Below are 13,535 nucleotides of genomic sequence, written 5' to 3'. Positions count from 1 at the left end.
TAAAAGGGAGATGTGTAGAAGGAAAACGAAAAAAAAGGGGGAACATTTGATGGGGATTGGTTTGATACAATAGATATATACACGAGAGAGAGAAAGAGAGGGTGGGTGGGGTCATCATTTTTTTTTGGATCTCTTCTTTTAAAAAAAAACAGAGGGGGGACTCATTTTTTTATGATCTTCACACGAAAAACATAGGAGATAGGATTGTTTTCTGCTCTTCCTCAGTTCACGTACCCAGAGCTCCATTTTTCTCCATTTTTTTTTCATTTTTGAGCACACACACATCGATACACCATCGTATACACGCACATACATAGCGCCAAGGCACAAAATTGCACACACCACATACTAAAAAGTCCAGATCGGGGAGAAAGTAAGCTGAACGAAAAAAGAGAGAAAGGGATTCGAGGTTGAAGTCTGAAACGGATAAAAAAATGGGACTGGTTTCGGGTTACTTAGAAATGGGTTGGTGGTTTTGGTCACTGTTCCAGCGATTACTTAGTCGGAAGTCTCATCAACGTTTGCCCGGTTTTGTTCATTCAACGATCCCGGTTCAAAATTCTCAATATTTTTTTGTTTCCCACTGATTTTTAGCTGAATCCAGCTTGAAATAGTGAGGTCGCTGGAATTTATTTCTGGATTTTTTGTTTGTTGTCCCGTTTGAGTTCATCGGAACTCAGATTACATCACATTTGGTCTTCTGTCAGGTCGTTTGAGGCCTCAGTTCAGATTGCTATTTTTCTATTCGGGTTGGATTCGTCGCCGTTGAGGTTCTATTTGAAATTCCAAGTCCAGGTTTTCTTATTATCAACAAAGATCAGATTGTCAAAAGGTCCATTTTCTTTAACTTGATCTCTTCTCTTTATTTCGATTTGTTGAATTAGTTGTGAATATGTGTGGTATGATCACGGTCGTTGGATTTTGTTGATATTATAATGTTATGGTTATGTGCTTGACTACGTGATTTCGGTGATACGTGAAACTAATTGGGATAATTTTGATGGCATGATTTATAAAATGAAGTTTGGGGGTGAGAATGGAGAAATGGATAAAAGTTGAATGTAGTTAAATCTTGGTCCATTGTTGTTTTGTTAAATTCGGGATAAGCATGAATATGTTGGCTTTATGACACGTCAAAACGTATAAGCAATATAGGGTTGGGTTGGCAAAATTTAGGAATAAGTGCTTGCGTTGAATGTTTGAATATGGAATATTTGTTGAATATTTTCTAGTTTATCGCACTTGGATTAAAATGTACTATTTGGCCGGGGAATACCCCGAGGTATTTGTGTTTATTCGTCGGGGAATGCCTCAAAATATTTTGTACCCGAAGGACGTTCGAGAGAAGGCCCGAGGCGACAGGTAGAGAAAGCAATGGAGCATAGCTTAGGATTAGGTAGAATAGAGTAGGTTTATATTTCCGCATTTTCTTTTATTTTGGGACTTTATAATTGGACTGGACTTTATATTTTTTGGGATTCATTTTGTTTGACATGTTGATTGATTGTTTCACGTGTTTTTGTGTGGTTTATACACTAGTTGGTGTCAAATTAGTCGATACTCTCAACCAAGTGACCGTGGTTAAACCACTGGACTGAGGGGTGCCTAACACCTTCCCCTCGGTCAACAGAATTACTTAGTCGGAATCTCTATTCGCAAACCAGTCTTTTAGAGTCAAAATTATTTCAAAAAAGATTTTCCAAAGGTGACTTGGTATACCGGATTCTGCCAAGTGGCGACTCTGAGTTTTGAATGTAAAAATAATCTTTTTTTGAAACAAATTTTCATTTTGTCACTTTAATAATAAAAACCCTTTCGAACTTAAAATCATATCTTTTTGGTTGTAAAAAAAGGGGTGTGACACATCTTCAACTCCAACTCCAACTTAGGAAAAAAGTAATTTTCATGGCCAAACAGAGCCTTAGTACTCTCGTGTTTCAAATTCTTTTGCTTTTCATTTACTAGTCACTTTGCCTATAATTGGCTCTTACTAATAATGGAAAAAAGTTATATGTAAAAATTTTGCCTCTCTGATGCTTATATTATTAATACAACAACAATAAACCCAGTGTATTCCCACCAAGTGGGGCCTGGGGAGGGTAAAATATACGCAGTTTATGCCGCTACCTCCGAAGAAGTAGAGAGGATGTTTCTGATAGACCCCCGGCTCAAGATAAAGAATAGCAAACACATTCGTAATGAAACATGAAACAGAATGGATGGCATAACAGAAATAAGAAATAAGATACCCACATAGTAATACCATACACTCACAAACCAAAAATACCCACCACACCCAAACTCTCCTAACTAGCTGCTCCTACCTATGGACACAGTCCTAGGATTACTAACCAGGATACACCAAAGCTCTCCTAACTACTTGATAGGACTCACCCACACACACTAGCCTTCTACCCTTATCTGCGGCTTCCATACCTTCCTATCTAGGGCCATGTCCTCAGTAAGCTGTAACTGTTCCATATCATGTCTAATCACCTCCCTCTAGTATTTCTTCAACCTACCTCTAACCCTCCTAAAACCATCCAGAGCTAGCCTCTCACAACTACAAACTAGGGCATCCGTGCCCCTCCCCATAACATACCCAATCCATATCAGCCTCACTTCTTGCATCTTGTCCTCCATCGAAGCTACTCCCACCTTCTTCCGAATAATCTTATTCCTAACTCTATCTTCTCTAGTAAGTCTGCACATCCAACACAACATTCTCATTTCTGTCACCTTCAATTTTTGAATGTAGGAGTTCTTGACTGGCCAACAGTATGCTCCATACAGCATGGCCGAACGGATTGCCATTCTATAGATTTGCCTTTAAGCTTAAGGGGCACCTTCTTATCACACAACACTCCAGAGGCGAGCCTCCACTTCATCCAACTTGCCCCAATACATTTAGAGATATCCTCGTCAATTGTTGCATTCCCAAGATACTTAAAACTATCCCTCTTACAAACACCCTGAAAATCCAACCTCACTACCCCTTGTCCTCTTGCCTCAAGTCCTCAAACTAGCATTCCATATACTCCGTCTTCGACCTACTCAACCTGAACCCTTTAAACTCAAGGGTTTGCCTCTAAACCTCTAATTTGCATCAATCAACACTACATCATCCGCAAATAGCATCCACCAAGGCCCTTCACCTTGAATACTCCGCGTCAACACATCTATCACCAACGCAAACAAGAACAGACTACGAGTCGATCATTGATGCAACCCTGTCTCGACAGAAAAATGCTCCGAGTCGTCCCTACCCGAGTCTTCACTCCATCGTACATGTCCTTAATAGACCTAATGTACGCCACCAGGACCTCTCTTACCTCCAAACATCTCCAAAGAACCTCCCTAGGGACTTTGTCATACGCTTTCTCCAGGTCAATAAACACCATGTGTAAGTCCCTCTTCCTTTCCCTATACTGCTCCGTCAATCTCCTCACCAGGTGATTGCCTCTGTCGTCGAGCGATTGGGCATAAATCTAAACTGATTCTACGAAATAGACACAATTCTCCTCAACCTCCGCTCAACCGCCTCTCCTAAATCTTTATAGTGTGACTCAACAACTTAATACCCCTGTAGTTGTTGCAACTCTGAATATCACCCTTATTCTTATATAACGGAATCATCGTACTCTATCTACAGGTCTCAGGCATTTTCACAGTCTTGAAAATGTCGTTAAATAAATCAGTCAACCACCTTAAATCTGCCCCACCAGCATACTTCCAAAAATCCACCGGAATCTCATCAGGCCCCGTTGCCCTACCCCTCTGCATCCTGCTAATCGCCTCTCTGACCTCCTCAACTTCAAAACGTCTACAGTAACTGAAATCACGGCACTCCTCTGAGTGCTCCAGCTCCCCTAACCCAATGTCTCTGTCCCCCTCATCATTCAAGAGTATGAAAATACTCATGCCACCTCTTCTTAATGTGAACATCCTCCATCAGAACTCTACCATCCTCCCCCTTAATGCACTTCACTTGATCGAGGTCACGACCCTTCCGCTCCCTAGCCTTAGCAAGCCTAAACAACCTCTTTTCCCCACCTCTCTCCTCTAATCCCGCATACAAGCTCTCAAACACTGCTATCTTAGCAACCGTAACTGCTAACTTAGCCTCCCTCCTCCTCCCTATTCACCCGCTTCTCCTCTTCATCTTAACTCTCAATCAACTTAACATACGCCCCTTTCTTAACACTCTCAATAATCTAATAAAATAAATGGCAGGGGGTCTTTACATAACTTTAGTCACTAAACCATTTATCGCTAAATTAGTAATATATATTCTCAGTTTGATTTATAACTTCATCATTGTAAATCAGTATGATTTGGTGAAAACATCGAAGGTAAGTAATTTAACACATGCAAGCTTCCTTATACAAGCTAAAGTTCGAGTTCAACTTGATGAGGAAATTATTTATTTTCCCAGAGTCATTTACACAACAAAAGTTTTTTCCAGAAAACAAAAAAGAACTTGCAAGTACAAGCAAGTGCATCACATATTATACTAATACATTATTGATTGTTCCATTTACAACAGGTATGCTACAAAACTACGTGTCATAGACTCCGCCATAGTTAGGGCAGTCAAACTCACTCTCATACAAGCTCCCGGTGGTTTATTCATCTGAACGTAAACTAAGGTCACTTTATATTTTACATGCAAACTAGCTTGGCGTTGTCTCTTACATATTATTCGCATACAAAGGTTATACAAAGTTCACATTCAACCAAATATAGTACTTCGTATTAGATTGCTGGTCTCAGATATAGAGGTAAGTAGTGTTTAGGATCTGGATCTGAACTCCATAGTGAGAAAGCACTTGTGCATCTCATGTATTTCGCTGTCATTTCAGGGAAGTGTCGATCGATAACATCCTTTAATGTCTCTGTCTTGTTTACCCATTCGAAGCCTTTCTCTGTGTAGGTTCGCGAATTGAAATCAGTTGTGAAGAATCGATCAGCTTCTAGCCTCCTGGAAAGGAAAAACATAGTCACGGGAATTAGCATGAAGATCAGTTCTTATTTGGAATAGAGTTTTAAGTTTTGTACACCGTCAGTATATAGACAAACCTTGAAGCAATGAGCAGGAATATGTTGAAGGCAGTTTCACTAATGGCAAAGCCTTTAATTTTCTTCTCCGCGTGTAAACCAACTTGGAGATCTAGCTTCTCAGTATCATCACCATATACTTCTTGGAGAGCGTCAATTACTTCTTCATCATCAGTTAAATCTTCCCACTTGCTAATTGGTACCATCAGCAAATTCCTTCTGAACTCATTGTACCGCGGTATTCCTCTCTCTCTGTCTCTATAAACTGTTTCAATTAGAAAATCAGCATGTAATTCATTTATAAGATGAAAATTGGTAGGACTTGATGAGGGATGAACATACTGTCCAAGGCGGCCATGTCAACTAAATCGGGTCTATCATCTCCATCGATATCATGAGGAACGAGGTTCCTCATCCATGATGGATAATTCCACAACGAAGCAGCTCCGCATGACTGATGACCCATCGAGACCAGCATCTGCTCCATACCGATTTTGGACAAGTTCTTTTCTCCTTCTTTCCCGATCATTTCCCTCATAGGAATCCTGATTACACAAGACACTTAAAAAAATGTATATCCTACAAGTTCTTTTAATTTGTGTTATAGGAGTACTTCAAATGTGCAGATCAGATAATATTTGATGCTGTCAAATCAATATCAGAAGCTTATGTAAAAAATTCTGCCATATGGGAAGGCAATAATTTGCTTATAATGCAAAAAGTGTAAATGGATAAACATACTCTTCTTGAATAGGCAAGGATTTGTCTTCTGAAGTAGGCGGCTTCAAGTCCCTCAGAACAATTGTCTCAGGTAAAAGTGAGTGCATTCGGTAGACGCTAACAAACTCTTCAGTCAACGAGTAGGGAGTACCGTGATCTCTAGGCCTTTTAAGACCAACTAATCCACTCAGTACTGGTCCAAACTTGGGCCCTAACATATCCTTTATTTTCTTCCCCAAAAAGCCATACCTGAATCAGACTAGAGTCTGTTAGTTAACATTAATAGCTAATGCTATAGACTTGTAGTCATTCGTAATGACAATTGACAAGCATCATGCATGACATTTTGGTTGACCATGACAACTCATTGGAAAATGAAAACTGGGAGCTATTTGTTAGTTCAACCACATTTATAGCACATAGCTTGGGGCACTATCCGTTCGGTACGTTATCCTACTCCATGTAGAATTTACTATTTCGCACTATGTTTGCTGGGATCCTCCAAATAAAGATGCAGCACCCGTGTCACATCAGCCAAAAGTGCATTACTTTTTAGGGATCAGACACAGGTGCGATGACAGCGATTTTATCAAGTACTAATAGCAGTACTTAGCAGTGGGCTTACCAGTTGACCCTCATTCCTGCTTTTAGAGTATCAGTCTTAACAAGTTCAATCGTCCAATCAATCGTGTGGATTTTAGCAATGACTGCTGAAGTTATCAATCTTGCATGTCGGTACAGCTTTTCATCATCAAATTCAGGGTAATGTTCCTGAGATAAAAAGATCAGTTTTTTAAGCAAAAGTACTTTTAGGTGCAAAATTAGCCTGGCTAACTGCAAAATGTCATAATACATGCTCATTTTCATCCACAATTAAAGTTCTCATTTCCATTCAGCAAATATGACCATAGAAAAGAGAAACTTTGGTACTTCATTAACCTACTTTCAGCATATCACATATGGCATTATGTTCCTTCACAAACAAGGCCTGGAAGAGAGAGTAGCCTGCCCAATGGTTTCGAACATCTCCGGATATTGGAATGCCTTTATCATCATGTTCAAGAAGTCCATCTCCTGAGACACTGAGCTTTCCATCTTGAAATGTTCTCACCCTAGTCATGCCCTCTTTGTTGTTGCCATATATTACACTCCCGTCCCTAAAAAACAGCAGGAACATATATGATGCGTTAGATCATGAAATACGACTCCATCATTAGACTAACTTCCGATCTGAATCAAAAGTAAAGGATCAAATCAAGTTCCAATTGGACAGTGTGGACAAGAGCTGACAGGTTTATATGTCAATTGGGAGTAACATTTTCGCCTCCCTTCTCCCTCCATCTCTGTCGTGGTTATTACCTCAAACTCTTAGCATGCCACAAAGCAGCACTTTGATAGAGTAAAAGAGTCTTTTACCTGATAAATATTTTCAGTTAAGCAGGTAATTATTTTCAACCATCCTCCGAAATTACCAGTTTTCTCCATAACCAGTAAGGTATTTTGTTTTACTGCCAGCTTTGGAGTCGATAGAAGTAAAAATAAAATCTCAACTGTTTAGAGAGAATCTTAAGGCTCTATCTATGGAGATTAGAGTTTTTGAGTCCACTCACCACCATGGGGTCCTTGAATTCAAATGCCCAAACTCCAGATTAGGTGAACCAGTGGGAAGTTTTTTGGTCTTAAGGAACTTAAATGACTTCAACGGACATCCTGTTGCAACATCTTCAGGAGCTCTAAGCTCCACCTGTCAGAAAACTTGTGTTAGAGAAACATAAAACACACCTTTGCCAGGACGAATAGTCAATTCTTTAAATGCATGTATCCGACGTTGACCTTTAAATCTCGTCCACTTCTTAAATGGAAAATGAAAACAGTGAAGTCTTACCTACAACCTTAAAGAACTTTCCTTAACTACCAACCAAAATAATGTCCTCATAAAGCAAAGTAAATACTAACTTTGACAAGTTAGACAACAGAAAATGGCCTCCCAGCAACATTTGCCTGTTATTGCAACAGGTGATGAATTTCATCATGCCTTTATTTATGCAAGAACTAGGTACCTGTTCAGTGTCCTCCATATGGTCATTCCAATCATGGATCATAAATTGTACCCACGTGCACGCTAGCATGTTGAATTGACACCCGCAATCTGTGTACTTTCTTCTTTCGAAGAGCTTTGTTGCCACTGTTACAGGGTGAGGTTCCAGCAGCTGCATATTCAAATGATATTAAGTGAGTGAGAGATCTCAAGCTATAGTTTTCAGATAGTAGTACGACGACTATCTGAAATTGTACCATACTAGCTAATTATTCAAAAAAATCAGCATAAATCATTGAAATAGATTCAATAGACTAATTTGCAACCCCCAACTTACAGAACAGAAAACTGAAACGTCTGGTATCAGTAAACGAAAGTTGATACTACCAAAGAGAGCTTTGACAAGAACAGAAAGCTGTGAATTTTCCATGTTTAATTAGCAGGGCATAGTTGATTGATTGTTAGCTTACCCCATAACTTGAAGTTGATGGTGGCATGTTGCGGCCAAAGAAGGTTCCTTGACTGCCCACTAGATGATCCACAGGATGATTGCACGTACCATCAGCAGTTCGATAGGTAAACTCTTCCGTGTCATATTTCTTGCCATTAACTTTTCCTACATGTAAGAGGTTATATCGCTGGTGCAAGTGTCTTCTTAGTCCTAGGTAAGCCAACCCCAGTAATACCGGTAATCTATGCCATAGATCAAACCTGTCTACGAGATGTACCACCTGATATATCAAAAACAGGTCATTAGTAAAAGACATATTCTAAATTGTAACACATAATATATCATGGTTAAAAGAGGGGAACGGTGAACACTAACATAGAACACAATTCTGTCAAGCACAGACATCTTTGCAACAACATGCCGGAGTTGGGGATGAACAAAAGCTGGAAGAGAAAATGAGAATGCCATGAGGGTTTCTCAGCAGTTGACCTGTCAAAAAAAAGACAAAAGGATTCAAGAGATGTGCTATGAAGATTGAGAGGGAAGATGTACAGCATTTATAAGTGTTGAAACTGTGCAACTTTGTCCTGTTTCATGTCATTCAATGGCCTCTTATCAGTAGGCCCAATCAAGATTGAAGCATTCAACTGTCTCTAATTAATCAGTATTTTATATTACAAACTACGCGAATCGAAGACAAGTGTACAGTAGCTTGTGTATGATGGATCTTTTAATGAGCTTGGCAACTATTACTCCTGTTAGATTTCACCAGAATATACTTTCTTTAATTAATGAGGATTACATCCAAAATGACCTCTCGTTTGAGTGATAGAAATAGAATAAGCTAGAACATTAACATCACAAACATTCTATTCATCCTTCATATTCAAAGTAGTTACCACCCCTAAAAGAAAGATCCTAAAGCAAAGAACTAACATCTAATCAAAACATCACTCCCTTACATATCCTCATTTCATTTCCCGAAAGCTCTCTATCGCAGACCTCACGCACAAAAGTAGAATTTCTGTTTCATCCGAATTCAGTAACTTTAGCTCAGATTTTGTATATATGGTAAAAGCTCCTCTAAATAAGTAACAATACATAAAGTTCAAATTCTGTATCCCTCACTTCACTGCTTAAGCAAGTACATGGTAGGTACTTGTACTGCTCAGTTGGCCCGTAAACTACCGTTATTAAGAAAAAAGAAAAAAAAAAGGTAGTTGGTAGCTAGACTAGAGTAATAAACTGCATAGCAAATCACACCTCCAAAAGTAGTAGTTGAAGAATAAGCAACGACTTATCAGCTTCGTACGTCTGCCCACATGCCAATAAGCATCAACTTCCTACGTCTGCTACATCCTAAATAAGCAAAACAAATCAATGATCTTCCCGTAACAGGAGAGTAATTTGTACAATAGGCAACTAGGCAAGTATTTTGCAACAGTAAAAATCGGCAGAGGTTTTTCTCATTCTAGCAAGTGTGATTAAAGAATGTGGAAGGTTCGTTAATAATAACTACTCCCTCTTTTAAAACAGAATGACATAATTTGTTTTTTAGTCTGTGTAAATTAAAGAGAGTGCCACTATTTGGTTTTTTTTTTTTCAACGACTACTACTATTTGTTTGCTTAGCCTTTTTCGGTGCGTATTACTTTTTCTCTAATGTTTTTAAAAGGCAAAATGAATTGTAATATATCAGTTTTGTAAGTTGGATACTTCTACTTACATATTTATCATCTGGACCCTTAAACTTACTAAAAAGCAACATTTTAAACCCTTTTTAGTGAGTGTAATACATTCTCCCCACGTCTGTCTCATCTGCCCTGTCATTTAAAAAATAAATAAATAAAGTATTACATTAAATCCAAGTCATTTTTAAAATGCTAAATAACAAATTAAATATTAAAATTAATTTAATAAACTAAGAAAAATTTATAATTGTAGAAAAATTTGAATAATCATGTTTTTATCTTTGCTCACAAATTAAACATCAAATTCATTCCAAATAATTAAAATTCTTAAATTTTTAACTATAAGTTCATTAAATTTTTGATTTTTAAATTTGAATATCTTTAAAAAATTCACAAAAAGTTTAATTCTTTTCAAGCAATATTCACTAATTTTTTTCAATATTCACTATCACTCACTTTCAATTCAAATTTAAATTTTAATCCCCCAAGAAAAAAAAATTACAAATTTAAATTTTTATTTAAAAAAAATAAAAAAATTGAATTGAGAAAAAATTAAAATAAAAAATAAAAAAGTAAAGGTGGTGCGGGGGGGCTGGGGGGGAGGGGCTGAACTAGGCTGGTGAGGTGTGGGGGGTGGGGAAGGGGCTAGTGAGGTGTGAGGGGTGGGGATGGGGCTGGGGTGGGGTGGGATGGGGCTGGGTAGGGTATGGGGGTGGGGGTGGGGTGGGACGGGGATGCGTGGGGTGTGGGGGTGGGGACGGGCTGGGGTGGGGTTGGGAGGCAAAAAAAATATTTTTGTTTTTTTAAAATTATTTTAATGTAAAATTGGTCAAAAATTAACCCTCACTCGCCCCCAGGTGAGTGGCTACACTCTCTTTGTCCTAGTCACCATTTCAATGCCACATAAGCAAGGTCAACGGTTAAAGGGTGCAAAATGTAGATTTTTAATGGGCTCAAGGGTCCAGATGACAAACATGTAAGTAGAAGTGTCCAATTTACAAAACCGATATAGTGTAGGGTCCAAAAGGTCATTTTGACTTTTTAAAAAGCATAACTTTTTATTTTTACTTTTGTATTTAATCAGGCAAATAAATTGAAATAAAAAGTTTTTTTTTAACAAAAAAGTTAGATTTATTTTGCTATTCAAAGAAGTTGAAGTGACGTTGTCACGGCACGTCCACATTAACCAAATCCCACTATCCGTAGTTAATTTCGTGGAGGGTCTCTTTCTTGTTTCTTTACTTTTAAGCAAAAATTATATAAATTTCGATTAATTTTTATAATATTTTTATTATTATATTGATATTTGAAAAAGTATAATTAGGTAATATTTTTAAATATTTAAATTTAATTTTGAAAATGTGTTTGCTATGAAGAAAAATATTTTCATAAAAAATATTTAAAAATACATGGATTTTCTTTCTTGTTTTTTAGTGTGTGATAATTAAGCAAAAATATATCCATCCAAAAACATTTATAGGTGCCGAGGCATTTGATAGAATAAATTTGAATTGTCATTTATGAAATTTGTTTTTCATACTTTTATTAGGAAAATTACTTTTTTCAATTTTTTAAAAAAATATTTTAATTAATCAAATATAAAAAAATTGAAAACATCTTATATACCAAACTGTCCAAACATACTATTAATGCATTGGGTGTTAGAACGATCTAGATGGTGTTACAAGGGTGGACGATGGAAATGAGCATCGATTACAACAGAATATATACTAGAACTAGGAGTAGTATTTATAAATGGGAGTAATTAATTTCGAACAAACAACTAAACAAGCAAATATGGCTGGCCAATAATGACATTAATTAAATATTATTTTCTCGTTTATTTTTACTTGTGTAATATATTAAAAATATATTTTTACTTATTTTAATCATTTCCAAAGGCTCAAGATAAAACATCAAATATGAATATTGTAATAAAATACTTACGTCAATCATCATTTTTCAAAAAGCTTATTCAACAAGTAAAATAAAAGTACTGAGTACTAAAATGCCGTGCTTCTTTTGGCCAAGCTCTTTTAAAAATATATACATTAGAAATTTCATATTGCAGACTAAGATGCAAAGGGAAGTTTAACATATGCAGTATAAGTATGTTACTTAGTCACCAGGCTTACTTCTATCTTAGAAATCGAGAAACTATCTTCATCTTTTCAATAGGCCTTTGACTTGAGAAAAGACGGTCCAAAAGCAGTAATTGAAGTAAAAATATACTAAAACAAATTAAGCAGTAACTGCAATAAAGTACTAGAACATCATAAAGTCACATAAACTGAAGGCAGGAGACTACATGTTCGATATTATGACTGCTAGTACAGCACTATCTATTAACCTTCTATTTTAATGTGTCATTCACAAATTCCTCTCTAATGTCGTTTTCTCTGTAAGCTGATTTGTGTCGTATTTACAAATTTCTCATTTCCTCGGTAAGCTGATCTATGTCTTATTTTATCTAATCACCTCCCCAACACTTATTATCTAATTAAGTTTGCAAACAAAGAAAAGATCTAAAAAGATCATGGATAAAGAAACAATATATTAATCACATGTCCTTGCAGATCCCACAACTTTCTCCCATACGCATGAAATGATGGCAGAATTAGAATATCGAAAAAGACTGAAACCAAATTTTGTAGCTTTGTTTTTAATTTGGCATGTGTGTACAGATTAATTTTTGGCATATAATTGTGTTGTCTATAATTAAAAGATAGGAAACATATTAACAAAAAAAGGAATATAATTATAATCTTATTTATTGGCAAGACATGTATACGTACCCACTATCACACACCAAAAAGAAAAAGAAGATATTAGCAAAGCCAACATGAACAATTCCCCACCCATTACACAACAAACTGGCAGCAATCAGTAGTACAAGACAGTCAGTCTTCTAATTATTATTATTACGTAATAATAACACAGTATAATTTTATAAGTGAAATTTAAAAACAATTGAATATATACCAAACTTATCTACCTTTGTAGAATATAGAGACTATTTCCAATAAAAATATTCTATATTTTGCATAGAATGATGAGAAATTATACATCTAAAATCTTAATAAACTTATTATCTTAACCTGTTTCTTCTTAGTAAAAGCTGTTTGTGGACGTGGAAGTATCGTTGTCATGGTGATTGGTGACTCATTATAGCTTTAGTAAAGTTAAAACTAATCAAACAATCAAAGCTGCTTTTGGTACCTCCTCTTTTTGTTAAAGTTATTTAGATAACGATGCCTTTGGTGTACAAATGTTATCCCAAAATTTGTTTGTTTTATTAGTACTAGCTAGTTTCCACATGTGTAGGACAGGATAATGAAGATATTTAGTACTCCCGCGTTTCAATTTCTTTTGCTTTATTTTTATTTAAAGTCCGATTGAATGTTTGTTTCCGGTTTTGATAATTTTTTATTTTCCACAGGACATATTGTTTAAAACTATGAGATTTAAGGTATTTTAATAGATTTTTCATATTTTTAGTTTAAAATCATATGATTTAAAAATATTATTTACTTTCTTAAATTATCTGTGGCGAGTCAAAATCTAAATTAAAACGAGGA

At 36.4% G+C, this 13,535-nt stretch overlaps 1 protein-coding gene across 2 annotated transcripts; it reads right to left on the bottom strand.

Moving 5' to 3' along the window:
• Window positions 1-4,401: 4,401 nt before the first annotated feature.
• LOC107862200 (alpha-dioxygenase 2) lies at window positions 4,402-9,823 on the bottom strand. 2 transcript variants are annotated; one of them, XM_016707688.2, is made up of 11 exons: window positions 9,531-9,823; window positions 8,643-8,756; window positions 8,287-8,547; window positions 7,839-7,988; window positions 7,389-7,522; window positions 6,722-6,935; window positions 6,404-6,549; window positions 5,800-6,027; window positions 5,401-5,603; window positions 5,080-5,323; window positions 4,402-4,981 (listed from the first exon to the last, which is right to left on the bottom strand). In XM_016707688.2, exons 2-11 carry the CDS (start codon window positions 8,733-8,735, stop codon window positions 4,756-4,758), a joined length of 1,899 nt encoding a protein of 632 aa, XP_016563174.2. In that variant the 5' UTR covers window positions 8,736-8,756; window positions 9,531-9,823; the 3' UTR covers window positions 4,402-4,755. The 2 variants fall into 2 exon arrangements, with proteins under 2 accessions (XP_016563174.2, XP_047265974.1); XM_047410018.1 differs by lacking the exon at window positions 9,531-9,823 and adding an exon at window positions 9,230-9,476.
• Window positions 9,824-13,535: the final 3,712 nt, after the last annotated feature.

This window comes from Capsicum annuum, chromosome 3 (assembly GCF_002878395.1).
Source record: "Capsicum annuum cultivar UCD-10X-F1 chromosome 3, UCD10Xv1.1, whole genome shotgun sequence".
NCBI lineage: Eukaryota > Viridiplantae > Streptophyta > Magnoliopsida > Solanales > Solanaceae > Capsicum > Capsicum annuum.
Note: the sequence above shows the minus strand (reverse complement) of the source record. Positions and strands in the feature narration are given on the sequence as shown.

Excerpts from the sequence above, each read along its gene's own strand:
- LOC107862200 (XM_016707688.2), bottom strand. The coding sequence starts at position 8,735 with ATGGCATTCTCATTTTCTCTTCCAGCTTTTGTTCATCCCCAACTCCGG. Across the intron at positions 7,989-8,286 it reads CATCAACTTCAAGTTATGGG|CTGCTGGAACCTCACCCTGT; the intron begins GTAAGCTAACAA and ends TTGAATATGCAG. Across the intron at positions 4,982-5,079 it reads TTCCTGCTCATTGCTTCAAG|GAGGCTAGAAGCTGATCGAT; the intron begins GTTTGTCTATAT and ends TTTCCTTTCCAG.